We start from the raw sequence: 25,910 nt of genomic DNA, 5'->3' as shown, positions 1-25,910 counted from the left end.
CGTCTACCAGCCTTAAATAGAGCTCCACCTAGGTTGTAAAGCGCATTTGATATCCATGGAAGCGACTCATCGTCATTCATCTCCTTTGCTAACGTGAAGGCAGACTCTAGGCATGTTAGAATGGTTGCTGTCTTGATAGCATGTGCGATATTGAAATTGGACTGATAAAGCCTGAAAAGAAAAAGGATAGCGTCGACCCTTGCACATGACAATTTTGCTGGATCTGGAACTGTTTTGCGATTAAAGCTATGATGAGTCTAAAAAGCATGTGAATGGGTCAAGTACCTTGTTAATCTCTATGCCAATATCATAGACAACATTTAGCATCGCATTTTCAGTCATTGGAAACGTATTACCAGATAATCAACATGTAGTCGGTGCCACAGTGCAGCTGTCAAGTCCGACAGGATTTTAGTGATGTCTTGAACAAAACTCAGCCACCATTGCAGTCTATCCATGGAAATCCCCTTAAGTGGTGCATGGCTGTTTTGTGAAAAAGCTACTTTCTCGGACGCATCCATAAATTTTGATCCAATGCTTCGAATCGTGTCCATAAAGCGGAAAATACGTGCCATATTCTGTAGGACTGGAGCTGACATATTTTCGGTAGGCGCTGAAGGCAAATCTCGCTCAAGCGATAAAAGCATAGCTTTTGCGTCCATGACACAATTCTCCACAAAGTTTTCTATTGAGATATCAAACCAAGTCAACCCATTAATCACTGGAAAAAAAATACTCGAGTGTCTTTAGCCATGCAATTAGCCAGATTATTAGTCAGCATACCTTTTAATGATCTTGAATGCCAACCTTGCAGTGCATCATCGAACTTTTTCAGTGCCCTTACGGCATCATCGAGCCGATTACTGAACTGTTCTACAGAGATGGTGTTCAGAGACGCAGCTTGCGCAGTTGCAGAGCAAGTAGCTGGGGCCAACTTAGTGATTGCATCACTTGCTATAGCTTCTGGTGTTTTATACTGAATCAGCTGCATAGTTTGCTCCGCTTTGGTTTTATCCAAAGCCTCCGTCATCTCCATGTCTTGATCCCCACACGGAATACTGTCTACAAATTCATTCAATCCTTTGTTGTCCAGCTGTATCATAATGGACCCTTGTTCATTAATATCTTATACATGTATCATGAATTCGACCTGAAGCCATACAATATTCCCATTTGCGCTACCCTTACCTTCCGTGTGAAAAAAGCGAGGTGTCGACGCCACTCTTGGAACCGTAGACTTGCATAGTCAATGGACGAAAGATTCTTTAAAAACTCAAATGTCGTTTTATATAAACTCACCAAGAACAATATGTCTTCGTTAGATCGACCCTCTCTAGTCGATTTTTCATACTCAGCTCCGCATCTAAGAAGTTTATCCCAAATCATGTCATCTTTTGTCTCTATGAGATGCCTATAAGCGCCGTGGTATCGGATCCCATGCATCCTGAGCATAAAGGCATTACGCTGTCCTTCTGTGTCCATGATATTACGCTCCGTTAGTGCTATGAAAGATCAAGAGTCATGCTTATCTATTCCACAAAAAAAAACTCCTTCCCTGCATCTTACCGCGAGAAGGGTTGCTTCCTAGAGCTTTCCCAGCAGCAATAAAGAAGAGTCTGAAAATAGTGTCTAGGGATTGCTGGCCAGCTGACCGGTTAAGTCTGGCAATACACATGCACCAGTCAAATGATGAATTTTTTTGAGACGTCATGTCTGGCAAAAGCTAGATTTTCGAAAAAAAAATACGATGTTAGGAAACCAATATGCTTGCCTATCGCTTACTCTTAGATAGCACTAGAGTATGAAAACATACATGAGCCAAGGATCCATTCCTGACATCTATCCAACAGCGTAAGGCATTAGTATGAAGTGCTTGGATTAGGCGGCAGAAAGTCAATGCTTGGTCCAGTCGGGTATCGGATGAAGGCATAGTGTCTGGAGCTAACTCTGCCAGGAAATTTGATAATGCCTTTGGGAAAGGAAAAGTGAATAGATGTCGATATGTCTCCTTAATCGACTCTGGTGACGATGATAAGATGGACTTATAGTCGGCCGTGACTTTGTGATGCTCGCATCCATAATCAAAATCTGGTTCATTCCACAGTGACATGGCGCATTGAAACAATTGGGCTCGCAAAAACCCTAGCTCATGTAGCGCTCGCCTCTTCTATTGCCATTGTAAGAGGATGTAACAAATTCATCAACACTTCTTATCCATATCAACAAAATAAAAATCAAGTCAACGACATGAAGCATATGTAACAATATCCTTCAATTTATTGTCCACTCCCCAATATTATTTACCATGCCCAACTGGATTATCTTTGATATTAGGTTGGATCGCGCTTTTTCGACCTCGAACAGGTTGTTTGGAACATTTTTGTCCATAACCTCTAAGGTCCGAATTCCTAGAAACCCAACATCAACTAGTATGGCAGCATGGGAATACGTTGGTCGATCTGTATCGTAAATAGCGCGATCGTGAGACGCCAGATCAGACACATTGCTTTTTGTGGTCATTTTAGCGGAAATTGAAGTCTTAGTCAGCGCAATTGGGTGTTGAATCTGTGGAGTTGCCACTCCTGTTGTTGATCCTTTAGCGTTGGTGGTACTTGTTTTGATCTCCATATGATTAGTAGTTTTTGGCGTTTCAGCTCTAGCCTTCGCACCACGCATCATTCCAACACGCCTTTGAGCCTGTGTATCCTCAGCTGTTGGTACCTGACCTCTTGTTCTAACTGTTGCTGTAGTTGTCCTACTTCCTAAACGCGAGAGTGATCCAATGGTCGGCTTTTGTTTTGCTACGATGGCTGAAGTATGAGTAGACATAGATGATGACGATGAGGTTGATGACGTTGGTCCAGATAGGGTTTGATAATGTGATGTTGAAACTATCGTGGAGGACTCTTGTGGGACGACATCAGAGGTATCTGGAGCGTCTAACAGCTCGGACCATTTAGTCAGAGTACATAGACACTGGTTGAAGAGACGCTTAACCTGCTTGCAGAAAATCACAGCGTCAACATCACTATATTTGTTCAGCTGCGCTTGCTGTGTAGCCGAAGATAAAATAGAGGAATGGACCGAAGACAGGAGATTCGCTAACTCAGGAACAAGATTACTGTGGTACTTTCGATAGTCTGTTAAAGCACCAATGGCAGCATCTAAAGCCATGCTGTCTGCCTGTGAAACTGGCATGACGTATTCTGGTTATGTGTGCAAGTTTGCGATTCAATGTCGATGGGTAATCCAGCAATTAAAATAAAGTGTAAAGTCAAGTACAGAGACAACAAAAGGCTTTACGTTTTAAGATACATCGAATAAGCCACATACACGAACGTGTTTAACCCTCCTAAAAGTCTGAAAAAGCAATCATGATTTCTGGACAAGGAAGAGTGCGTTTGGGCCAATATTGGTATTTGGTGATGACTATTGCAATTATTAAATATAGCTCCTTCATCTATAAATAATTACAAATGACTTAGATCTAACAAAAATTACAACTCGGCGTGCTCAATCTTGTCTTCCTCCATAGGGATTTCACCGGAAGCTTTAATTTTAACAGGAGACTTGGGGCGATCGTTAACGCCAGTAGGCGTGTTCTCGATCGCAGTGACAACCTCCATGCCTTCGAGAACTTTGCCAAAGACAACATGGCGCCCATCCAACCATGAAGTCTTGACGGTTGTGATGAAGAACTAATTTTTTTTTTTTTTTAGGTAAAAATAGGTATTAGCCACTATAGTCCATTCATGGAATACCAAAGGAAAATATCAATAAGAAAGAGTAAGAGAATTGTGAATTGCGACCATCCTACCTGGGATCCGTTGGTGTCCTTTCCAGCGTTGGCCATGCTCAAAATACCAGGACCAGTGTGGCGAAGCTTGAAGTTCTCATCCTTGAATTTGGCTCCATAGATCGACTTGCCACCGGAACCATCGCCATTGGTGAAATCGCCCTAGTTGATAATAAAAAAAAAGGTTACATTCATGGCTCCGAAGATCATGGATTGTTAAACGGCTCATTCCAGCTCGATCCAGGGCAAGAAAACTGTACATAAATCGACTTACACCTTGAATCATGAAATCCTATAGTGATAGGGAGTAAACGAGATTAATATTCAGAGGTTGTGAGGAATTCATTCAGCCAACGTTAGAATAAGAACCGAGGTCTTAGGGATACCTTGATAACACGGTGGAAAGCGGATCCGGCGTAACCGAAACCATGAACGCCCGTGGCGAGCTCGAGAAAGTTCTTAGTTGTATCTGGAACAGTCTAGTTATAAAACGTGTTCTTCTGTATAAGAATAAGATTGAAAGGTGGGGAAATAAAAAATATATTACGAAAAAGAAATATACGCATTACCTTTCCAAAGAGGCCAATGACAATGCGACCGAGATCTTTACCGTCTTGCTCGATATCAAAGTAGACTATCAGTTATCGATTATACATTAGAGATTGTCAGTGATGATTTCCAGATAAACCTCAACTTCATTAAAAATGTGATGACTGCTGTCCTCTGAAGTTAATACCTTTGTTGGTAATATGAGGTCCTTTTGCACCCTGCACCGTGATAGCGAGGGTGATGAGGGCCATGAAGAAAACCAATGCACGTTTGAATGAAACCATTTTGATGAGATGTTTGATGGGAATATGGATAAAGAATATGATGGGAACCTTTTCATATTTAATTAAACATAACGTGACGAACAGACCACCCTTAATTACATCTGCGTTGGCAACTTTTTATTTGTAACTTGCTATGGATTGGTCTAACTTGATCCCTGGCGTTGCATGCTGTCGAAGGTCAATACCTGCTTTCCGAAATACTTCAGCTGTCAACTCGTCCATCCCATATGATTCAGAATAGACTACTTGGCTAATACCGACTTGTACAATCTTGATTGCACAACCTGTGTAAACAAAAAAAAAACGGCATATTAGTTCCTAAAAGTATCACTAATTGCTGTGCGAATGAACAACCTTCGTAAAGCCAACGCTACACACAAGTTATTACCAAGACAAGGGCAAGTGTTGCAATAGATCGTGCTACCAGTCCCAATTCGCTCTCTTCCGGCTTCCAATAATGCATTCTCCTCAGCATGCATACAAAGGCACCGATCTAACCCTCGCCCACAAGGCGTCGCTTGATTACACCTCGAGCAGCCCCCATCATTGCAATTCTTCAAATTTTTGGGTGTTCCGTTGTATCCCGTGGCTATTACACGCTTGTCCCGAACAAGAACACATCCGACTCGGCGCTTCATGCAGTTGGACCGACGTGCTGCCAAATTCGCTAAATACATGAAATACGAGTCCCATGACGGTCTTAGTAGATCTGGATTGGTGATATCGAGTGCTTCGAGTGATTGCTGGAGCGATGTGAGGTCCGAATGGTTGTTAAGGATCGAAAGGTCGGACATGGATAGAAGTTTATAGGATGGAGTGTTAAAAATGAAGATGGGTGAGGGTGACTCCGATGGGTAGGAAGTAGTTGACAGATTCTGATCTTGGTCTAATAAAGAGGTGACTATACTGGTATTATCATTAGCCATCAGGTCCAAACCTTCGTCTGACTCTAGATCAGGAAATTGTACTGAGGAGTCCGATACTGGCGTTGGTGCTGTGAGGCTCTTAGAGATTGTGTACAACGAATTGTCGCTCATTTCAACAAACTGCTCCAATGATGGTATTGGAAGATCTTGCCTTTGACACCTACAAGTGGTATTATGGCGGCTCGTTTGTGTCAGCTACTGTGACCAATGATTGCCAGTAATTAACTATTACACAAAAACAAAGACTTGTTCCGGCCTTACCGTGCCACACACCGACGGTACCGCATCATCATTGGACTCTCCACTGACAATAATAAAAAGAAAGGCCGTTTGCAAAGTATAGAAATCCCGTGGACAGTATTGACATCACATGTAACATAATGATTCATCCAATTGAGCGTGACAAAGCTCAGCATGGCTTCGATGGTATCGAATTCTGCACTCTGTGACATTGGGTCTTGGATTCGGGCGGTATTTGAGCCCTGCCCGGTGTGCAACGCTCTGTTGGAGACAGCTGACTTAAGGTATAATTTTTTGAAGTCATATACTCTAGTGAGCAAGTCCATGACTTCATGCTTCCCACTACATGATGGACCCACAATGCCGATGAACATGGCTCCCAAAATGTGTTCGTTCTAAGTTGAGAGATGTCTAGCGGATGAGGCACGGATCTGTCTCGCCTTTATACGAGCCCAAGCCACGCTTTCCATTCTTTGGTTCCTGATTCAAGTTGTGGCCAATGGGCTTTTATTCAAGATCTCATCAAGATATAAATATATTGAAGCTAAAAATACATGTAAGAGGTAACCTGACCGCTAGAAGCGCTGCTTGCTGTCCTCAATACTTCTACCAATGCTACTCTATAGCACTATAAGAATTAATACTACTACAAATAGCAAAAACCAGAAAATATAAATAATAAAAGGATATTGTGTGCTTATTCATCATTGGTGGCCAATTCACTAATAGACATATCTACACCTGCATTTGCATTCACATCCGTATCCATGTTAGTATCGGCGATAGACGCCGCTTCTGGATAGTCTGAGGCTGAAATAGTTGCAGTTTTAGTGTCTGTAGGAGCATCTGAGCTAGCTGTTCCAGGAGGCGATGGTGATACATCATCCTTATCGTTATCAGGGACTACGACGACTTCTTCCTCTTCTTCTTCCTCTTCATCATCGGCCATTTCTGGCATATGTAGAGCAGGAGGGCCGCCTCCGGAAGATAACAAACATAGTCCATTCACTAGGACTCTAAACGAGAATGTGATCGTCTCTTCAGAACGATTGAATGTGACAGCTATATTAGATATTAAACATATTGAACAAAAAGAGTCTTTAGTAATATGTTATATATGATCAGAAATCAGGTACGTAAGGAATATCAGCATTAGTCACTCACTCAGGGATGGGACTGTAGGGTTCATAGGAACCATTCGGGTACGATCAGAGCCTCCAAAATGTACTAGTGTATATCCGACCACTGGCTCGGTCCTCCATCGATGTCCAAACAGCTCTCCGACAGATGCCTCGCTTTGGAATGTGCGTACCTCAATATTATCAGGCTTGGCCTTATTTAGGGTCGTATTGTCATCTTCATCATCTTCAATTTTGATTACAATGGTTTCAATCTGCTTGCTCATCGATAGTGACGAGGACACATTTGAGCTAGTATTCTCCGTTTGTGTAGATGACATGCTACTCGAAGCAGGCTTCGCAGCCGCTTCTACATTCGAGATGACTGGAGGATCAGGAGAGTGAGAAGGAGAAGCTCGTCGATTCTGGATCTCTAGAGTATCACCCTCATCTAGCCCATTGAAAACCATTTGGAATTCTCGCTCCACCATGCGGTCTTCAATCTCAAGTATCTGTGCATCTTGCCATCCCTGAAACCGCACCTCCTGTAACTCTCGTTTGAAACGAGCGTGAATCTTCTTCAAAAAGTTTGTTCTGAAAGGTGGCACTGGACGCGGTTTACCATGCACCTGCAAATACTGCGTGCACACTGGACACAGAACTCTGCTCGCGGCCGCAGTATCGTCTTCAGAAGATCTTGATCCATCCGGTATCACAATCTGTAACTCTACCTTTGGTTTCCATGACAACGAATCTAAAGCCATGCAATTCGAGCACTCTAAAGGACGAGTTGATTTCTTAATGGGCCGATCAACTTGGGGCCCAAAAACACGTGGTGGAGTTGGCGAGTGTGACCCAGGTGAAGTTGGAACACCCCCAAGTGAAGACTTTTGTGTCGGGTTCGATGCCATTTGACGGTTTCGAAGGTACTGAAGCTGGCGCAATTGTTGCTGCTTCTGTTGAAGTTGACGGTGTTGCTGGTATCGCTGCAAAATCTGTTGCTGCTGAGTTAAGCGCTGCTGGGACTGGAGCGGGCTTGGCCTAATAGCCTGAGGCGCATGTTGAGATGGCGCTGGTGGATGAGGTTTGATAGGGATTGGTTGATTATATATAGGGTACATTTGCTGATGCGGCTGATAATGTCGTTGAATTGGCTTGAAACTAGAACTTTGTTGATGTTGTGCAGGTTTTGGGTGAAGCTGTTGTAGTTGTTGTGATTGAGCCTGTTGTGGAGGTCGCTGTTGAGTATTTTGAGTCACCAACTGAGCAGCGCGCTGCTGATCGAGCATGCGCATGTGCTTATGAAGGTGATATGACCTAGAGTGAGCCGACTGAGCTTGCTGCTGCGCGCGATGTCGCTGCTGGTGAATGGACTGGCGCATTTCGGTTGCTGCGTCTTGTGGAATAACTTCAGATGAAGCTTCATTGGGCTGTACTTGCTTTTGTGGATGCTGCTGTTGTAGCTGCTGATGAGATTGATGAGTAGTGGCTTGCAGACGTCCTGGGTTAGATTGTATCTGAGATCGATCATGTTGTGACAAGGGATGCTGAGACAGAAGTGAAGCGTGTGCTGGATGCTTATGAGGTTGGAGCTGTGGTACAATTGAAGCATATGGTGTGCTCTGCTGAATGCCTTGTAAAACTTTGTCATCTGGATGACGAGATTGTCGCAAATCTGAAATTTTGGAAGAGTAGGAAGATGGATGTGAAGGATGTACATAGAGTTTCGTAGACAAGGATTCTAAAGGTGGTGAACTGTGCCCAGGGCGCAAAGGTATGGTAGTATGATTGCTCGCTGGAGGAGACCCTGGGCGAGATCCAGGACGCGAATCAGAATGATGATAATATGACTCCCCATGAGAAGGATAATCTCGTTCTCGCTCCAGAGGGTATCTGCCATGATATGAGGAATGGTGGGTACCATTTGTATAGATTTCAGGCGTGTACCATGATGGGTAGGATGTTGAATATTTGTAAACTGGGGATGGTGGTCGATCGAACTCAGGAGGGCCATGTGACCGCAATGATGGCCGTGAATAATAAATGTGTGGAGGCCGCTTTGGATAATGCCCATAATCTGGGTCATACCCATAATAGCTGGGATAGTCGTCAATGCCTGACCTGTCAATCGACCTTTTGCGAGAGGGGGTGAAGGGAGAATAATTGACAGATTTGGCTTCCAACTCAAAAATACGATTACGCATGGCGATGTACATATCCTGCGTGAATTCTGTCGGCATCTCGTCCAGCGAGAATAGAACTGTGAAGCGAAGATTTCAGACAACAAATAAGTGCTCGTGCAAAAGGCATTAATTCACAGACAGCAATTATCTAAGCAGTAGGCAGCATTTTTTTCTTTTTTTAAAAAATGCACAAGCCATTCGTACCTCCTGCAAGTGTTGACAGCGTGTGCTGCGATGCGATAGGATGCCGCGTCCGAAAATAGGGTTCCTGAATGGGTGTTGTTTTCTATCAGCACGGGCCAAGGCCACAAAGAAAGCATTAGTCTATGCATAAGTGTACCGAATAAAGTCGCAAAAAAAAGAAAAACATTACGCATAGTATCTTGCTCTTAATACCTTCCAGAGTGACGACAGAGCATCATTACCATCATCAGATGTAGGCTGGTCAAGTTTGGCTGATATAGATGGAATGGAAAAAGGGTAACGATTCAATGCGTTAGGATGATGCGAGACTGTAGCAGGTTGTGGCCCTGGAGGGTAGTGGTTGGCATAGAAGGAATGAGATACAGATCGCATCCTGGGATGATGCTCTGCTTGAATCATGCTACTACTTCTGCTACTGCTACTGATACTGCCATGATAATGACTATTCCTCCTCTCATGATCATGCTCACGGTGGCCAGTACGTTTAAGATCCCGTCCGTTCTCTTGCCTATACTCCTTATCCCTTTCATCCTGCAACGAAGAACAAGCATCACCATGATTGGAGTCTCCATTCATGTGGCTTCGATCGACTCCTGGCTTAAGAAATGAGTGAGATAAGGAGTGTTGACTATGTGGATGATCAGTCTGCAGAGAATACGAGGTTTGAGCTGGAGCCGAGGCGGAAGAAGAGATTAATTCCGAGCGCTTCTGGTGATGCTGGTTAGAATAGTCCTTGTCAAGATAAGGGGGGTTTTGTTGATGTTCCTGGTGATGATGGTGCTGTTGACCATGGTCTAGTGATGGATGCTGATATAGATGATGTAGATGTAATTTATTATAGTCTGGATTTGCACGATTTTGCTCAGGTGGAGCATGAGAAGCAGAAACAGAAGCAGAAACAGAAGCAGATACAGAAGCAGAAGCAGAGGCAGAGGCAGAGGCAGAGGCAGTGGTAGAGGCAGGAATGCGAGCAGAGTAAGCATGATGAACATCTGACGGAGGATGATCCTCTGCAGAATGATCCTCCATAGTTTAAAACAACAGGGGGATGGAGGGAATGGAGGAAATGAGACACAGAAGTCAAGGATGGAAAACGGTGAGCGATGAGGGAACGGGACATTTCACGACTTCTTGTGCCAACACAAAAATGGACAACTGTACTCATGTGTGTGCATGTTTCCAATAACCAGGATTGTAACCACACACACATGAACCCCATCCGACAACGTGCTCCGATTTCCGTCTTTTGACGACCGATTGACTGCATTACAAAGAACAATTAACAGATACTCTGTCATTCTCTGTGATTCTTTTCATATTCAGACTCACAAACACACACAATAACGCAAACATACATACCCACTCGATCATCACTCGCCTCCATGGTGAGAAAAATCATCCAGCACACTGTAAACAATTACTGCTGTGGAGTAAAAATGCGGGGTAGTCCATTATAAAAAGCACTTCTTATAGATCTTTCTTCTATGGAGGGAACCTACTTTGTCTTAGCCGTGGCCTCATGTCTTGCGTTTGTGTTAATTGTTGTGTCTTGTGTGTCTGTTCACGCTTCTGCTTTTGTCGAGTTGAAGTGATCATGGAGTATGCAATCGCAAGTTCTTGTGATGTGTATGATGCTGCTGCCGCCGCCGCTGCTGCTGCTATCGTAGCACCTGTCGATTCCTCAGAAGGTGATGCTGTCCGCGCCTGGAGTGGGGAGGACTCTCTACTCCGTCCATGAGTGCGCTGTCGGTGCTGTTCCTGCTGCGGTAATGAAAGAATCTGGTTCAGCTGCTCATCCTCACTATTTATTGCCTGGTCACTGTGGCCACAGGGCTCACGGTCGTTCTGTCCGGTCAGAGGTGATTTAGAGCGAGGAGAGATTTTTACTGGTGATGAGCTAGGATTTGATGAAGGAGAAGCTGATCTAGAAGTAATAGTGGCGATATGGGTATGTGTAACAAAAGATGACGCTGTAACCCTTGTACTCTCAGATGCAGACACCGGAACTGAAGATAATGTTGGTAGCGAAATGATATCAGCCTGAGGGGAAGTCGAAGGACTCATGATAATTGAATGTTATTCCCACTGGCAGCACGTAAGGTGCAGTCGCAGGTAAAGTAAAGAATGCAGAGGCAAGAATGGGAATGAGCATGCTCATGCGGAATGGGTTCTGGATGCAGATCACTTTTTTTTCTTACTGTTACGCGAATAAACGGAATGTCAACCGGAATACAAAAAAAGTGGATCCGACAGCTATGCGGGGAAGAACAATTGGTAGGTCAATGCCCCTGTGAAACGCCCTGCATACTTGAAAAAATATAACCTTTTATATTCAAATTCAAATTTATTTAATCTACATGTTGTACAATGTTACTATTATTGCTATTATTGCTGTTGCTGATGTTGATGTTGCTGCCGGTACTGAGCCAATAAGATTGTCGCTGTGGCTGAATGTCCGCAGATCCGCTGGTGGCGATGTAGTGCATCATTCCGCATGAAACCACATCCACAGTCTTCACAAGTGTAAGGTTTTTCTCCTGTGTGCAGACGCACATGCCGCTCTAGGTCATGACGTCTCGCAAACGCCAAATGGCATGACCCACACTGAAACGGTCGCTCTGAGGAATGAGTCTTCATATGTGATGTCAGATTATAGGCCCTAGAAAAAGTCTTGCCACAACCAGGAACATTACATTCAAAAGATGTAGGCTTAAACCTATGCTTCACTTGGCGAATTCGACACTTGCGTTTAGCTGATACACCTATGGTAAAAGTCGAAGAACCAGAGGTAGCCACCACTTCATTGGATTGGTTGGATGGTCCTTTTGAGGGATCCTCTGCAGAGGACACCATTTCGGCATGGTGAACATTGGATACTAAAGCTTTTGCCTTATAAATCTTGTTTCTTGCACGTGAATGTGTTGACTCTGAGCGTTTCTTGGATGGGCGGGAATCAGGCCGCTTGATAATTGCAGGGGTAAGCGTGTAATCCGGAGACGAATCGCGCGAAAGTGAGGCCCACGACATGGTAGGCGATCCCAGCAACAAAGCATCGGGCGAGGAGACCAACAAAGGGATGTTTTCAGTATGAGTAGTCTGAGGTACCATCAATAAACCCCGGTTAAGCTCAAATGTAGGTATTACGTTTTGTAGATCAGGATGATGGAAGGAGGCAGCCATAGCCTGAGATTCTGTGTGGTATTCGAAAGAAGACACGGGACCATAACCATAATGTGTTCGATCAGATATAGTGGCCTTGAATGACTCATATGGCGCAGTAGAAGGTGTAGGATAGACCATAGGGATTGATAATGAAGCATTAGGTACATGCTCTCCATAGGGGGCACAGAGTATTTGGTGATCTGGCTGAAGTTGTTTCTTATCAAAGGGAAGTTGAAGTTGTTGATCCCGGACAAAGAAAGGTACAAGGGGGCTACTTCCTGGAGTATCATGTTGTTGATGTCGATGCTCCTGACACGACGACAATGTACTGTAAAAAGGGCGCGACGGCGAAGGAAGTTGCTGAGGTTTGGAGTCAGGTTTTGGATTGAAGCCTGCGCCCGCTGAACGCATCATCTGAAGTGGAGTAGTCGGCCGCGTCTCCTGATCTAGTTGGTCTTGTAAGCTATCGTAAGGATTGGCTGTGGCTTCATACTCTTGCATATTGTCATCATCGCCCTCTTCTCCATCGAATGATATGATTGAAAGGTTGGGCGAGATCAAATTGGGCAGCTGGCGGCTATCAAGGTCATCCAAAAGACCAAAGAGCGGTACGTGAGTGTCGCTAACAGGAGCATTGCTCTGTGCATGGAAAAGTAGGTGGGGCAACTGACTGTGTCCAGCCATGACGAGTGTGGAAAGCATCAAATAAAGGGGGAGGGACAAAAGCTCAAAAAATCCCGCGGAGAAATCACAAAAAAAAAAGGCAAGAAAACGTGGATTGGCAAGCGGGAAAGCGAACTGAGCGTTTGTGAATAGAGAGCAAAAGACAGGCCGATCGACAGATTGAATATTGGAATAAAACAGATGAAATGAAAAAGGATGGTTTGTTGGGATATCACAGTTAAAGACGACTACGAGAAGTTAAAAATTGATATGGATAGAGAATGTGAAGTAACGAAGAAAGAAGGAAGAGAGGAAGAAGAAAAGAGAAATAAGGGTCCAGAACAAAGACAGAAAGTTTAAAGAAACTGTTATTTGAATGAGATTTGTATGATGAAGAAAGATACGTCGTGGATGGTAGAGAGAAAAGGGGTTTAAGAAAAAAAAATGGGAGAAAAGAATGAACAAACCGAGGTGGGAATCGCCAGATATTTGTATGAAATCGAGATACAAGCCAAAGAGGGCAAAAAGGAAAGTCAATGATGGACAAAAAGAGGACGACTGGATTATTCCCGGCAACTGTAAGTGTCATTTAATTTGTTCTATTTTATATACTTTATTTTAATATGTTGGTTGCCATGACTTGACCAACCTCCTGTTCTCAATGGCGCAGTCCCTATTTCGTTTCAATTAGGATATTCAGTCATCTGCTCAAGTTTTTAATAACATTATAGCACTTTAAATAGGATACGATGAGCTGTATAGTGAATCAAGCGTAAACCATCCAGCCAAAAAAGCTTTTCTGAAGACGATATTCCTTACCACGCTTCCGCTCAATCAGGTCTGCTTCTTCGTTGTTACTTGCTCTAAGCGCAATCATACACGCATCAATCAGTTCAGGCTCAAAGATGGTGAAAGAACAGTTTATTTTCGTTGCAACCTGCAATTCAGACAAACACTACCGAATTTCACTGGTAAAGGCTTCGGGATGTAGATCATTTTCATCGCTGTATTCTATGCGCTCAGTATGCTTACAAAGTACGAAAGTGCGATTGAGCACAATGCAATACATAACCCATCATCAGAGCAGGCAGGAGTTATTTATGCCATCTATCAACAAACGCTTTGATTAAGATTCATCAGAAAATAGTTCTTGTGAAGAGCTATTGAAGTGTTATCAGAAATTAGGGATAGGGCAGGAAACAATCACATTATTTTACTAGCGGTATAATGAATAGACACATATCCTCCAGTCGCAACCAGGCGCTTACCTCTTTATAATCATGAATGCTAGGTTTCCTTAATAGCTTTAAGCGACTTCTGTTGCTTCTCCTCAGAGCCTTTTCTTTGTATCGACTTATCATCTCAAATCAAATGTCATCATAAAGTAGTAATCAAGTCTCTCATTGGAGAGCGCTGTGCCTCATCCCACAACTTGATATGAAGGAAAGAAATGCTCTTTTCCCTTTTTTGTGCCACATGGTTGGGCCAGCAATTCTACCTCATGCTGCTACATTCCTGCAAGGCATCAAGAACTGCGCACCCGACCATCCTGAATACCTATTTACATTCGTTGCGGTTGGAATATTGTATATAGTTATATAATAGACTGTCAGCTATAGAAGGTACGCACGGAATTATTGATATGAGAGAAACAAAGCAGAGAATAGCAAAGAACAATCGGATGTAACCTTATCTCTTTGTCTTTTGCTCCTTCAGCTTTGCAACCGATCCAATTAAATGTGAATGTATTCACTGCAGTTTCCTCTCACGCCACAGGGTCACAAAACATTGTGGAGTTTTCAACATCTTACTGCTGTTAGTAAGATAAAATGTAACAACTACAATGTTTTATTAATTAAGGTGATGTCCGCGGAATGCTTTTAGCTCTCCAGATATTGGAATGGACGATCAAATAAAATAAGAGCAGTGGAACATGGCAAGTAAAGAAACCTCCTCGTTCAAAGACAGTTTGCTGTTGCTATCATTATCCCTTGCCTTCATTTTGCCATGATCAGCTTCACCGTCTTGGTAAGTTTCGTCTCATGGAAGAATTAAGCACCGACCTTTTTTAAGTAAAAAATAAACATGTGTCTTGTGTGCATCTTTACTATGTTGTAACACAACTTTGAAGACAGTAACTGAACCTTTTGCCCCGATCACGATCAGGCATTGCTCTTATAGAATCTGTGCATGCAGCCTTTTCAATTGAGTTCACTGAGGGCGATTCACTCTTGGTGCACGAGGCGATCGCCATCACAATGGCATACAGTGTTAATTATTATTATTTTTTTTTTTTTTAAAAAAAAAAAAAAAAGAGCCGTTTTGTCAAAGCTATAAACATCTGTTGAAGGCGCGTAATTTGATTTTTTGATCTTTTTTTGTGACCAAGGCAAAGTTTCCGATCAAGAAAAACCTCGTTGCACAACAGTTTTAAAGACACATGTTTATATACCTTGGTGGATACATTTTTGCCGTTCGCGCTCAATACACATTCCCTTGAAAAGAAAGGAATCATCCATTTGAGAAAAAACCTGCCCAGCGTCTTGCGGTAAGCATCTTGGTAAACGATAAGTTGACTCATAGCATCCAGCGTGAAAAATAAATTTATAAACCTAGGGTGGGCTTAGTAGAAAGCATGGCCACAAAATAAACAATCTTTTTTTTTTTTTTCTTTTTCGATCGTTGCCCAATGCTCATACTTTTTTTTATTTTTTTTTCTGAGTGCCCACATGGCATTGCTTTTTGTTTTTATTAGTGATGGTTAATAAACCATGACAATCCACAGAAACAACCTGTTTAATTAACAGTCTTTTTTTTTTGTCCTTAAGGACAACTGGTTCACGAGTAACATGTTTTGGCTTTCGAGATAACTTTGACGCAGCTATAGTTCGAATATATTTGTATGAACAAGTGGGTGTGGATTCTATCATTGAAACATCATTTGGTGTTAATAATGGAGATGGTGCTATACATTATTGAAAAACAGTATGAAGGAAAGAATAACGTCCTTTGTCTTTGCATTGTTTATTACCAAGATTGCTTTTAATAGTGCATATTAAAACTGGTTATAATAAACTACTGTGTCATCTCAGGGTCAGTTATGCTTTGACCACCATACAATGCAGTAGAATATGCATGAGCATCTTGAGCATGGATCGAGGGGATCAATATAAGCAAATAAAAATGAAAGAAGGAATGGCAAAAAGAGCAACTGAAGATTGTTGAATACAAAGTGGAGAAAATATACTTTCATAACACTACTTGTTACTGTTTTTATTATTAACATGGTAAATATTTCCTCGATCATATCTATTTCGATCGAATACTCGGCATAAAAGTACCGATGATAGTAAATAGCACGAGGCTGATTGCCAAACAAAATTATGGGCGCGAGTAGGACAAAGGAGACGATTAGTTGTAAAGAAAATGTCAATGCTGAACATGGCTGAAAGGCTGCTGTAGAGTGTAATTCATTTTTCACCGCGTAGGTTTACAAAAATAAAACTTCAAATCACATCAATTCGCAGGAAAGAGATGCATCTGAAAGACTTCGTTGTGTGTGAAGCATTTTTTGTAATGTCGAATGAAATCATTCTACTCATTCGCGTCGCGTACTCTATTTCCCCAGAAATTGGTATCAAGTTGCAGGATCAAATGCAAATACATGAAGTCTTTTCTGTTGTGCAGTTCATCCCCCTTTAAATGTGGAGATGGGCTAAGTAAAATGGTTGACGTGCATAATTTGCTTTTCTCTTGAAAATTTAAGTCTGTGAGGGTGCAAATAGAGGAGGCATTTATGCAGAGAACGTCAATACATATCCCAACAGTTCGGTAAAAAGGTTATGTGGTCATAATTAAATTATGTCTCCCTCCACGCCACACAAGAATTGAACAGTTTGGATCTATACGAACATGAGTATTTTTATTTGCTTTTACTTATTTTTACTTTCTTTTTACTTAAACATCGGAAAAACAGGAAAAACAGGAAAAACAAAAGTAAATTCACTGACAAAATACTTCTGTTCGTATGTTCAGTTTAGTACATCAGTATGATTCACTGAGGCTGAAATGATTCCTTTACAGGTGATATGAAAGGACATGAAGCCAAAGCTACATCAATCTCATTAAGCTCATCAATACTACTGAAAGAAATTCAATTTACTCACATCTGCTAAACGATTGTCGAGAATAAAAAAAAATAATAAATCGATAGATTTTAATTCTTGGTTCCTTAGATCAAACATCTGTCCATGTATAGAAAAATAGATCCGAGCACAGAGTTCATGTCCAAAATTGAGATCGTCCTTGATTTGATCTCGAAAAGGGTCTCGACCCAACACATGCGGTACATTTTCATGTATCATACCATGGAGGTTGTACTTCAATTAAACTCCATCTCTTTTTTATCCACTTGTGATACTTTGTCCGCATCTCCATCTTGTCTTTAATTTACTTATCTGATTTTAGTCCAGCGTGGTTTCAATCGCTTCCTTCTGATGGTACCCTAAATGAGTTTTTTTTTTTTTTTTTTTTTTTTTTTTTAGCTGGTTTCCGATCTATCTGTTTTTTTTTCTTGCTGCCTCTCCTTTTTCTCCTTTTCATCGTTATACTATCCTTTGCTCTCCTTCTCTCATCAGACTTTTTTTTTCCAAACCAACCCAGATTCTCCCATGGCAATAAAGTCAAAGACAGCTCAAGCGTCCGTCCCTCAAGTCACAAGGATCGTATTTACGGCCTTGCTGCTTGACATTCTCGCCTTCACTATCATCCTGCCGCTCTTTCCGAGATTACTTCAGTTTTATCGCAATAGTGAACATGGCAATCAGGTAATGATTGAAAGAATTGAGTCCGCCACAACCTCTATATGCCGTCGAGCTGTTATTCTATTTTATTTTATTTTTTTGTATGGTCTGTCAGTCATTCAATTGGAAAAATTCATCTGGGTTTTTGAAATCAGCAGGATTGACATTTCCTCATCGAACAAGAAGACTGTGGCAAGGAAGCATAATGGAGTACTTTACATTCATTGGAGTTTGTCCATTTTGCTGAATGCAGAAATTCACCTTAGGAATGAGTGGCCGGGGATAGGCAGTTAACTTTTCCTTGTTTCAATCTTCTGCCCGTACTCATAATCTCCTTATCTTCTAATAATGACATTAAGACATCGTTGCTTGCATGGTCGTTGTCACGTCTCACGGATTTCCAGAATATGGTCGGATTGAACGATAGCCAAGGATCAACCGTCAAGCGGCCACCTCGTATGGATATTGTCCTTCTCGGAGGCGCTTTGGGCTCATTATTTTCCGTTTTGCAATTTATTGCGTCACCTATCATAGGAAAGCTCTCGGACGTCCTTGGAAGACGACGTGTGTTGTTGATCACCATGGTATGCCTGACTTTTTGCTCTCCTCCTTATCTTTTCTCCTAAGGTTGATCTGTGTACGAGCACCTGCCGCATGATCATCCTACCCAGCGATTTCCTCTAACCAAACATAAATTTACAACAACCGCTTTCATCTAAGTAGCTTGGCAACATGGTTTCATGTGGAGTCTGGCTCTTCTCACGCTCATTTGAGCTTTTTGTGCTCTCCAGAGTGATCGGTGGCCTTAGTGAGGGTAATGTTCAGCTATCTATCGCCATGATTTCTGACATCACCACGCCCGCAACACGCTCAAAAGGACTTGCTATGGTAGGAATTGCATTTGCGATCGCATTCACGATTGGACCAGCATTAGGCGCCTACTTTGCCAATAAGGATCTCGTTTCTGTTTTTCCTGGATTGGCTCAATACGGTCTTCATCCATTCTCGGGATCAGCCCTATTGGCAATGGTGCTGTTGACTGTGGAGAGTTTGTACTTGTACGCCAAGCTCCCAGAGACAAATTCTGAAAGTTGGAGATTGGCAGTGCATCAGACCATTGAGGAAGAGAAAAAGAAGGCCAGTGCAGAAAGGAATGGCAGATCAGTGTCGTCAGCTACTGCCACTCTCAGTAATGGATCGGCAAGTTTATCCGCGCCCATCACCATGGATACTAAGGCCATTGTTCAGCTGCAGCATAAATATCTTGCTCGACTCTCGTTTACACACTTTGCACATCTGTTTCTCTTCTCGGGGATGGAGTTCACATTAACGTTCCTGACGTTTCACCTATTTGACTTTAGCCACATGCAACAAGGTGCTTTGTTGGGTTATATCGGGATTTTATCGTCCTTGATCCAGGGCGGCTATGTTCGTCGAAAAGCTAATAAAGTTGGTGAGAAGCGGATGGTCTTACAAGGAATGGCTGCTGCCGCACTTGGATTAGGATGCATTGCACTTGTTTCCAGTGGGGGCTCTGTCGAACCAACGGCACTGGAGGAGAAGCTTGATCTGTCAGTGTTCCGAGATATTGTTCTCTGGCTGAATGCCCAAGAATGGTCAAGGAAAACAAGGATGTGGGGGCTTTACGTAGGAGCTACTGGGCTTGCCATTACTAGCGCGACTGTTGTTAATTGTTTGACCAGTTTGGCAAGCCTTGTATGCGACATGGGATCGGATGAGTGTGTTCCGGAACAAGCCACGAAGGGTGACAATAAAGCTGATCTTCAGCCGATTGGCAAAGGTCTTGCTTTAGGAAGGTTCCGCTCGTGGGGTCAGCTTGGACGTGCTGCAGGGCCAATTGCTGCTTGCAGTTTGTATTGGCGTGCGGGACCATTGGTTTGTTACGGAGCAGCATCTGTTATCGTTGCGGTGATCACTATTTTGGCATCTAGAATCTTACCTGAAGTGCGTAAACTTCCTATCCGCACCAGAGTCGCTGTGGTATCTTCAAGCAACAGCCTCAAAAAAACTCAATGAATGCAAATGGGAGAAAGAGTAAAGGGATTTGCCCATAGACTTACTTTAATATTTATTGTATGAACATTTGTATATAAAAAATAAATAAATAAACAAGTTGAATCGAATGTCAATCGAGGTGCATGTTTACATCGAGAGTGCTACAAGGAAAGAAAAAAACTTGAGCCTAGTTCACGATGCATATTTTCCCTTCTACTCTTCCTTTGACTTCTCCTCACCAGGAACCACTAGACGTTCGTACCATTTAATGGAGCCTTGCTCATAATGTTTGAATTTATCTGAGGAATACCAAGCTTTCAGCTCCTCGACCTTGTCAACAGTCTCCTTGACCTTCCAAACAGCTTCGTAGTTTTTGAAGACATCAATAGCCATCTGACCCCAAGGAAGGGTCGTATAAAAGTGGATGATGTTAGCTAGATGGAGATCCGCAAGCGAGAGTTTGTCACCAACATAATGACCATTGTTTCCGTTCTCTTTTAAATGGAACTCGTGATCCTCAAGGAATCGCTTCAAAGTGTACGACAGAAAGGTGTCACGAGTGCGCTTGCGATGTTCTTTGGGGACATCAGCAACTTCAGAGAAAGTACGCTCCCGCAAATAGTGGATGCTTGAATAGAACGACTGGATCGTCAAAGATTCCCATTTGTTCTCGCCAAGGAGGCCAAACCTCTCTGCCAAAAACACGTCAATAACCATAGATTCCGATAAGTCAAGAGTCTGGGATGTAAAAAAAAAAAAAAAAAGGAAAGGAGCTTAGCACGATATTAAAACATATAACATAGTGATGGCAAACTGGTCATTTTTTTTTATTTTTATTTTTTCTTCAATGGTTTGGATAATTACCTTCCCATTTGGAGCCGTGATCTTCAGCATAGGCAAGAAAGAGAAAGCAGTATAGACTTTGCCTGAATTCCATTCATCTTCCTGAAGCATGATTACAGCCACGTTAATAAAGATCAGCTTTCATTGGTGCTTTTTCGTTTTTCGTTTTTCGTTTTTTTTTTTTTTTTTTTTTTTTTTCTTTTTCGTTTACAATTTACTTACTGAAGGGGACTGAAGAGTGAAGTTGGCTTTACCATAATAAAGGATATCTCTTGATGTGGACCCAACAGATGCGATGTCCCAGTAAAGGAATGTATAGTGCAAATCCTTTTCATCTGTCTCCTCCAGAAGACGAGTCTTCTCGTAGGAAGTAAAGGATGGGTTCTCAGACTTGTAACTAATCTTTGGTCTTTTTTCAGGCTGTGGTGTCATGATTGTGTAGTATGTGTAAGACTAAATGTAACGGTGTTTTGAGAAAGATTGAGGATCGTATTGAAACGAAAAAAAAAAAAAAAAAAAAAAAAAAAAGAGCGCTTTTAAAGTGTTGACATTTGGTGGCACTTCTTGCCAAAAAGCGCATCGACTACATAGCACCATTACTGTTGTTTGTGAACAAATTCTATAGGAAGGTTTCCTTCATATTGCACTCGGATTTGGTGGCAACTCAAGTCAAGGACGCCAAAATCCAACGCCGCACTCTTTTTAGCGCCAAATAAAATGCCGCACAAACAATTGCATAATTTTTCTTTTTTTGCTGAACGCAAGAAAAAGCGCGCAGCATCTGTTTCATCATGAAAAAATTGGTGTAAACATTGCAACATTTGATATTTTGCTTTGGCTGGGGAGATCATTAAACTACCTCCTCAAAAACTTTTATTTGGTCCCTACATAATTCTTTTTTTTATAAAAAGATAAAATTGGCAGCGAGCGCGAGAAGTGCGCCTTTGCTGGCCAAAAGTCCAGAGGCGTCAGAATCCTAGAGTTCTGATTCATTCAATATCAAAACAATCCTTTCGCATCCAACATCCCCCTTCCAAATAATAATAATAATAATAATAATAATACTTTTCTAGTGCGATTTAACAATGCAGGCACTGCACTGAAAAATGTGCTAGAGAAGGTTGTCAATAAATAATAAACGAACAACTGGCTAAGAAGTAAACACAATGCTACCCCTTGAGTTATAGGGAAAAAACATCAAAGCTAAAGAGTTTATAATTCGTTATCAATGAACATATGGAGATAAGGTCTATAAATGATTGTGTACGATTTCTAAATATGTTCCCGGTAGTTGTATGAAACGATTAAATTTGGCTCTCCAAGACTCTAAGAAGGATATTCTCTACTTTAGCCAACTGTTCTCGGGTCGATACTTGGGATGCAATCATGTAGACAACATTTCCCAAGGGTCGTCCAAAGATGGCTACCTCTATCTCACTATCTTCATGCTCCTTCTCTCTCAGTTTGGATTGCACTTTTTGCGAGACCAAGGACGCATAGCCTGAAGGGCCATCGAGCTCCTGCATCTGGATTGCCAAGACGCTTCCAAGGGGCACAACACCAGCAACATGCTTCATCTTTGAGATCTTATTGACAACCTTTTGATTCCACGAACACCAGATGCCCTGTTCTCCATACGGTGCAGCCCCCCAGTCCTGACGAGCTTGATCTGCGTCGCCATGAGATTCCATTAAACGGTATGCCTGAAGACTGGTGTTGGCGACTGCACATCCAATAGGGTGTGCGGTATATGAGTGACCGTGCAAAAGTGCGTCTGTCTTGGTTTCACTCAAAAAGTTGTTGAAAATTGCATCACTAGTCAGCGTAGTTGCCAGTGAGATCAGACCACCAGTGAGGAGCTTCGCGTATGCAGCAATGTCGGGATCCTTTTTTTTTTAAAAAAAATAAAAATGAAAATAAAATAAATGAGTGAAAAAAGTGATTAGCTGCCAGTAGGTTGTTCCACATACTAAAAAATAAAAATAAAAAGTTTTCTTACCACTTGCAGCATGTCTGCTGCAGATTTACGGCCCAAACGCCAGCACCCAGTAAAGACCTCATCAAACACCACTGGGAGTCCCTTCCAGTTGTTCTTAGCAGGGACATGTGGATTTTTGACGGGTGAAATCTCGGTTCCAAACCCCTTGAAGGCTCTCACTTCCTCGACAAGGCATCTTTGGAAGAGAGGGTCCACCCAGACCATGCCACCAGCACCCATCAGGACTGGCTCCATTAGCAAGGCTCCAAATGATCTTTTCTCTTTTTGTGTCAGCCTGGTTAACGTCTCTCGGATATGAGTACGGTAAATCTTTAATCGAGGATCTTGACCATTGCTACATGATGGCATTGATGAGGAGAGAGGAGATTTGGAGAACACAGATGACAAATTGTCGATCGAAACCTTAAGAGGGGCCCCATCCTTGGTCATCTCTGCAGGAACAGTGACCTGGAAATGAGAATCCTTAAACAACACTGTAGGAGGGTTGAACCAATGACCATGGGATTTATACCAAGTCACTTGGGCATTGTACAGATTTGGTGAACATGCGTTCATTGCTCCAATAGTATCACCATGGTATCCACCGTCGATACCAATCACCTCCACCTGCCCTGTAGCTTGACCTAGATCTATATACCGATCCTGACTAGCCTTTAATGCCATCTTGAGTGCCACCTCAACGGCTGTACTGCCGTTATCAGAGAAAAATACACGAGAGGCCCAGCCATCTCCAACGGTCTCAAGTAGTGTCTCCGTCAACTTGACAGCAGGTTCATGCGCACATTCCGGGAACATGACATGTCCATAGCGACCTGCAGCATAAGCGGCCGACTGCGTCAATTCGGGTGATCCATGGCCCAACCCCTGGGTCCACCAACTGGCGCATCCGTCAAACATCTCCTTCCATTTCCACTGCCTCCCGCCATCACTCTCATTCGCTACTGTCACATTTTGTGTGGATGTACCAATTGATTGGGTATCTTTTTTGGATTCCAGATATGTGGTCATGATATCTCCATATGCTGAATCGATTACAGTCACCTCCTTAACAGTCTGGTGCTGTGTGAACGGCCACCAAATCGAAGTCCGGGCTTTGTCAGCCAGAGATTCCAACCGATCTAGCCGTTGATGATGATATTGACCCAGCGCCTCAACCACTTGTCGGAAATGATCCTCAGTTTGCTCGTAATATTCTTGCAGTTGCTCTGCATCTTCCTTTGGATCGGCTAATTTCTGTGGAGGCGGAGGCATCGCATAGATAATGGGCCTGTTCTCCTTTGCCTCTGTCGCTGTCAATTTGAGGATGTGTCTATACAAGAACTGGTCGTTCCGACAAGTGTTTTCAAAGAGTAGCAATGCAGGGATGTCGTATCCGTATTGATGCAGGGATTCATAAGATGTCAATGTCGTAGAGATCCCGCCCAAATGGCTATCACCCACCAAAACTGTAGGCAGCCGCAATGGCCGATAGAACCTGGACTGCAGCTCTCCCGACATAATGGGGCTATTAACACCTATACATGGTGACGAAATTAAAGATCGGGGTCAAACAAAAAATTAGAATTCAAATATTCCAGTTGAAAGGATGAGACGGATAGATGAAAGCTAAAAATATTAAACGTGCAGAGAGTGTGAGGCTAAAGGAAGAGAAAGTTGATTGAAAAGGAAGAAAAAGAAAAGCCTATGTGTTTGGGGATCTGGTAATATGTAAAGTACATTTCCGATATCACCGGATCGGCTTGCATTCTGATAGGATGCTATGATCTTATTTCCTTTTACCTCCTGCAGTTTCGAGTAATGCCCATCCTTTATCAGATGGTCCCAAAGTCTGCTTGAATGTGCGCAGTGCATTGATTGTTGCCTGAAGAACCTCTGAGTCTGGTGGAGGCTACCATTTCAAGAAAAAGATGAGTATATTATTATTATTTTTTAGAACCAGGTACTCATCAATTGTCAGCAGAATAGTAGATGTAGATCTTCAGTCACCGTGACTGACCAAATCATTTCAGCTCTTTCCCCAGCAAAGACAATCTGATGTGTTTTACCTCAGTAGTAGCGATATGAGGGCTGACTGGGTCAGGATAAGCATATAGCCGACTAGTCTCTACAAGAGGTGCATATGCTTTTACATGTCTATTCTAGAAAATAAAAGGTTATCATTTATGAAACAAAGACAGCTCGCACAAAAGCAGAAATGGAACGTGCCTTGCATCACAGTCAACAGGATATCCGGTTTGAACAGGCTTCAGATAAAAGGCTTTAGTCTTCTTTTGTTTATCTGCACCGATCGACAAGGCTGCAGCGGCACGGACGAGGCCTGTTGAGAGAATAGTCTTCCCAACATTAGTGTTGGCGGCAAAGACCTGGTAGGCCTGAAATGACCGTGTGGGCAAATGAGCCATGTCAATTCAATTGCAAAGTGAAAATGAAGTGAAGGGAGCAAAAAGAAAGTGAAACCCTTTTTCCCATCATATTGTGACCCACCAAACACTGACAGGCTACCAAACTTGGGGGTCAACATTTTTAAATTTCTAGTGGAGGCCAGTATAAACATACCCCAGCAGTCACCAATTTCAATATTGTGGCAAGTCCCTTGATTTGTTACAAGTCGAAATTAGCCAAATTTTCATGGGCAGAAGAGTGGTATTGCTCGAGCATATGAAAACTATGATCTTTTCACTTAAAAACCTGTGAAGGTGTGAAGGGAGAGTCGATCTCCCCAATAATTGTTTTCTCTGGCGCTTCGCGGGGCTAACGCGGAAATTCCTCACAGTCCTCGCTACTGCTGTGATGGGTTTAAACTTGGGTCATATTTGAGATCCCATATGCGCAAGGCACTTCCCACCAGTATTTTTGACACCATATTCCAAGAAGCTGATGCGGTTGGTATGGTGGCAACGTGTGCTGGCAAAAGATCTATGAATGCCAACACCGCCACATATCCTAGCAATGTGAGCCTGCATTCAATCATTTTTTATTTTTTTTATTTTTATAATATTTTTCAGACCAGTATGGGAACTGGCTCGGCAACACATCTCTAGCAAAAAAGAAGTCAAGAAGGAGGCAGAGAACAATAGAGATAGACACTTATTCATCTTTAATCTGGGTAGAAGAAGGTGAAAGTT

At 42.6% G+C, this 25,910-nt stretch overlaps 8 protein-coding genes across 8 annotated transcripts; 1 reads left to right on the top strand and 7 right to left on the bottom strand.

Annotated features, from left to right (window-relative positions):
* Window positions 1-3,396: 3,396 nt before the first annotated feature.
* Window positions 3,397-4,654, bottom strand: BCR41DRAFT_356943 (cyclophilin B precursor). Its single transcript, XM_022024769.1, has 6 exons — window positions 4,533-4,654; window positions 4,366-4,430; window positions 4,183-4,275; window positions 4,071-4,088; window positions 3,818-3,958; window positions 3,397-3,698 (listed from the first exon to the last, which is right to left on the bottom strand). The coding sequence occupies exons 1-6, from the start codon at window positions 4,627-4,629 to the stop codon at window positions 3,498-3,500; spliced, it is 615 nt and encodes a 204-aa protein (XP_021879579.1). The 5' UTR covers window positions 4,630-4,654; the 3' UTR covers window positions 3,397-3,497.
* Window positions 4,655-4,722: 68 nt separating this feature from the next.
* BCR41DRAFT_356941 (cytidine deaminase-like protein) lies at window positions 4,723-6,198 on the bottom strand. The gene is made up of 3 exons (XM_022024768.1): window positions 5,817-6,198; window positions 5,018-5,715; window positions 4,723-4,913 (listed from the first exon to the last, which is right to left on the bottom strand). The coding sequence occupies exons 1-3, from the start codon at window positions 6,167-6,169 to the stop codon at window positions 4,747-4,749; spliced, it is 1,218 nt and encodes a 405-aa protein (XP_021879578.1). The 5' UTR covers window positions 6,170-6,198; the 3' UTR covers window positions 4,723-4,746.
* A 294-nt stretch (window positions 6,199-6,492) lies between these two features.
* On the bottom strand, window positions 6,493-7,383 carry BCR41DRAFT_372099 (hypothetical protein; the record flags this gene model as incomplete). The annotated part of the gene is made up of 2 exons (XM_022026654.1): window positions 6,493-6,857; window positions 6,960-7,383. The coding sequence occupies 2 exons, from the start codon at window positions 7,381-7,383 to the stop codon at window positions 6,493-6,495; spliced, it is 789 nt and encodes a 262-aa protein (XP_021879577.1).
* Window positions 7,384-9,956: 2,573 nt separating this feature from the next.
* Window positions 9,957-11,549, bottom strand: BCR41DRAFT_110085 (hypothetical protein). The gene is made up of 3 exons (XM_022019379.1): window positions 11,499-11,549; window positions 10,800-11,385; window positions 9,957-10,107 (listed from the first exon to the last, which is right to left on the bottom strand). The coding sequence occupies exons 2-3, from the start codon at window positions 11,362-11,364 to the stop codon at window positions 10,037-10,039; spliced, it is 636 nt and encodes a 211-aa protein (XP_021879576.1). The 5' UTR covers window positions 11,365-11,385; window positions 11,499-11,549; the 3' UTR covers window positions 9,957-10,036.
* Window positions 11,550-11,769: 220 nt separating this feature from the next.
* Window positions 11,770-12,027, bottom strand: BCR41DRAFT_287476 (hypothetical protein; the record flags this gene model as incomplete). The annotated part of the gene is made up of 1 exon (XM_022020295.1): window positions 11,770-12,027. A coding segment is annotated over one exon (258 nt), but the record flags the coding sequence as incomplete, so codon positions are not given.
* A 5,661-nt stretch (window positions 12,028-17,688) lies between these two features.
* BCR41DRAFT_356936 (major facilitator superfamily domain-containing protein) lies at window positions 17,689-20,052 on the top strand. The gene is made up of 3 exons (XM_022024767.1): window positions 17,689-17,951; window positions 18,287-18,511; window positions 18,651-20,052. The coding sequence occupies exons 1-3, from the start codon at window positions 17,796-17,798 to the stop codon at window positions 19,962-19,964; spliced, it is 1,695 nt and encodes a 564-aa protein (XP_021879574.1). The 5' UTR covers window positions 17,689-17,795; the 3' UTR covers window positions 19,965-20,052.
* Window positions 19,995-21,272, bottom strand: BCR41DRAFT_387722 (hypothetical protein). The gene is made up of 3 exons (XM_022027920.1): window positions 21,009-21,272; window positions 20,808-20,888; window positions 19,995-20,681 (listed from the first exon to the last, which is right to left on the bottom strand). The coding sequence occupies exons 1-3, from the start codon at window positions 21,216-21,218 to the stop codon at window positions 20,157-20,159; spliced, it is 816 nt and encodes a 271-aa protein (XP_021879573.1). The 5' UTR covers window positions 21,219-21,272; the 3' UTR covers window positions 19,995-20,156.
* A 700-nt stretch (window positions 21,273-21,972) lies between these two features.
* On the bottom strand, window positions 21,973-25,232 carry BCR41DRAFT_356934 (adenosylmethionine-8-amino-7-oxononanoate transaminase). Its single transcript, XM_022024766.1, has 5 exons — window positions 24,991-25,232; window positions 24,831-24,918; window positions 24,565-24,673; window positions 22,786-24,299; window positions 21,973-22,672 (listed from the first exon to the last, which is right to left on the bottom strand). The coding sequence occupies exons 1-5, from the start codon at window positions 25,185-25,187 to the stop codon at window positions 22,091-22,093; spliced, it is 2,490 nt and encodes an 829-aa protein (XP_021879572.1). The 5' UTR covers window positions 25,188-25,232; the 3' UTR covers window positions 21,973-22,090.
* Between the last annotated feature and the right edge of the window lie 678 nt (window positions 25,233-25,910).

Source organism: Lobosporangium transversale (assembly GCF_002105155.1).
Source record: "Lobosporangium transversale strain NRRL 3116 chromosome Unknown BCR41scaffold_28, whole genome shotgun sequence".
Taxonomy (NCBI): Eukaryota; Fungi; Mortierellomycota; class Mortierellomycetes; order Mortierellales; family Mortierellaceae; genus Lobosporangium; species Lobosporangium transversale.
The sequence above is the reverse complement of the archived record's forward strand: the minus strand, read 5'-3'. Positions and strand labels throughout refer to the sequence as shown.

Excerpts from the sequence above, each read along its gene's own strand:
- BCR41DRAFT_356943 (XM_022024769.1), bottom strand. The coding sequence starts at position 4,629 with ATGGTTTCATTCAAACGTGCATTGGTTTTCTTCATGGCCCTCATCACC. Across the intron at positions 4,431-4,532 it reads ACCTCATATTACCAACAAAG|TCTACTTTGATATCGAGCAA; the intron begins GTATTAACTTCA and ends GATAACTGATAG. Across the intron at positions 4,276-4,365 it reads TCATTGGCCTCTTTGGAAAG|ACTGTTCCAGATACAACTAA; the intron begins GTAATGCGTATA and ends TTTTATAACTAG.
- BCR41DRAFT_356941 (XM_022024768.1), bottom strand. The coding sequence starts at position 6,169 with ATGTTCATCGGCATTGTGGGTCCATCATGTAGTGGGAAGCATGAAGTC. Across the intron at positions 5,716-5,816 it reads TACCGTCGGTGTGTGGCACG|GTGTCAAAGGCAAGATCTTC; the intron begins GTAAGGCCGGAA and ends TACCACTTGTAG. Across the intron at positions 4,914-5,017 it reads CAACACTTGCCCTTGTCTTG|GTTGTGCAATCAAGATTGTA; the intron begins GTAATAACTTGT and ends TTGTTTACACAG.
- BCR41DRAFT_110085 (XM_022019379.1), bottom strand. The coding sequence starts at position 11,364 with ATGAGTCCTTCGACTTCCCCTCAGGCTGATATCATTTCGCTACCAACA. Across the intron at positions 10,108-10,799 it reads GAGGCCACGGCTAAGACAAA|CATCCATCACTAGACCATGG; the intron begins GTAGGTTCCCTC and ends CATCTATATCAG.
- BCR41DRAFT_356936 (XM_022024767.1), top strand. The coding sequence starts at position 17,796 with ATGGCAATAAAGTCAAAGACAGCTCAAGCGTCCGTCCCTCAAGTCACA. Across the intron at positions 17,952-18,286 it reads ATAGTGAACATGGCAATCAG|ACATCGTTGCTTGCATGGTC; the intron begins GTAATGATTGAA and ends AATGACATTAAG. Across the intron at positions 18,512-18,650 it reads GTGTGTTGTTGATCACCATG|CTTGGCAACATGGTTTCATG; the intron begins GTATGCCTGACT and ends TCATCTAAGTAG.
- BCR41DRAFT_387722 (XM_022027920.1), bottom strand. The coding sequence starts at position 21,218 with ATGACACCACAGCCTGAAAAAAGACCAAAGATTAGTTACAAGTCTGAG. Across the intron at positions 20,889-21,008 it reads TCACTCTTCAGTCCCCTTCA|GAAGATGAATGGAATTCAGG; the intron begins GTAAGTAAATTG and ends ATCATGCTTCAG. Across the intron at positions 20,682-20,807 it reads TCACGGCTCCAAATGGGAAG|ACTCTTGACTTATCGGAATC; the intron begins GTAATTATCCAA and ends TTTACATCCCAG.
- BCR41DRAFT_356934 (XM_022024766.1), bottom strand. The coding sequence starts at position 25,187 with ATGGCTCATTTGCCCACACGGTCATTTCAGGCCTACCAGGTCTTTGCC. Across the intron at positions 24,300-24,564 it reads ATTACTCGAAACTGCAGGAG|GTGTTAATAGCCCCATTATG; the intron begins GTAAAAGGAAAT and ends CACCATGTATAG. Across the intron at positions 22,673-22,785 it reads CAGCAGACATGCTGCAAGTG|GATCCCGACATTGCTGCATA; the intron begins GTAAGAAAACTT and ends TAAAAAAAAAAG.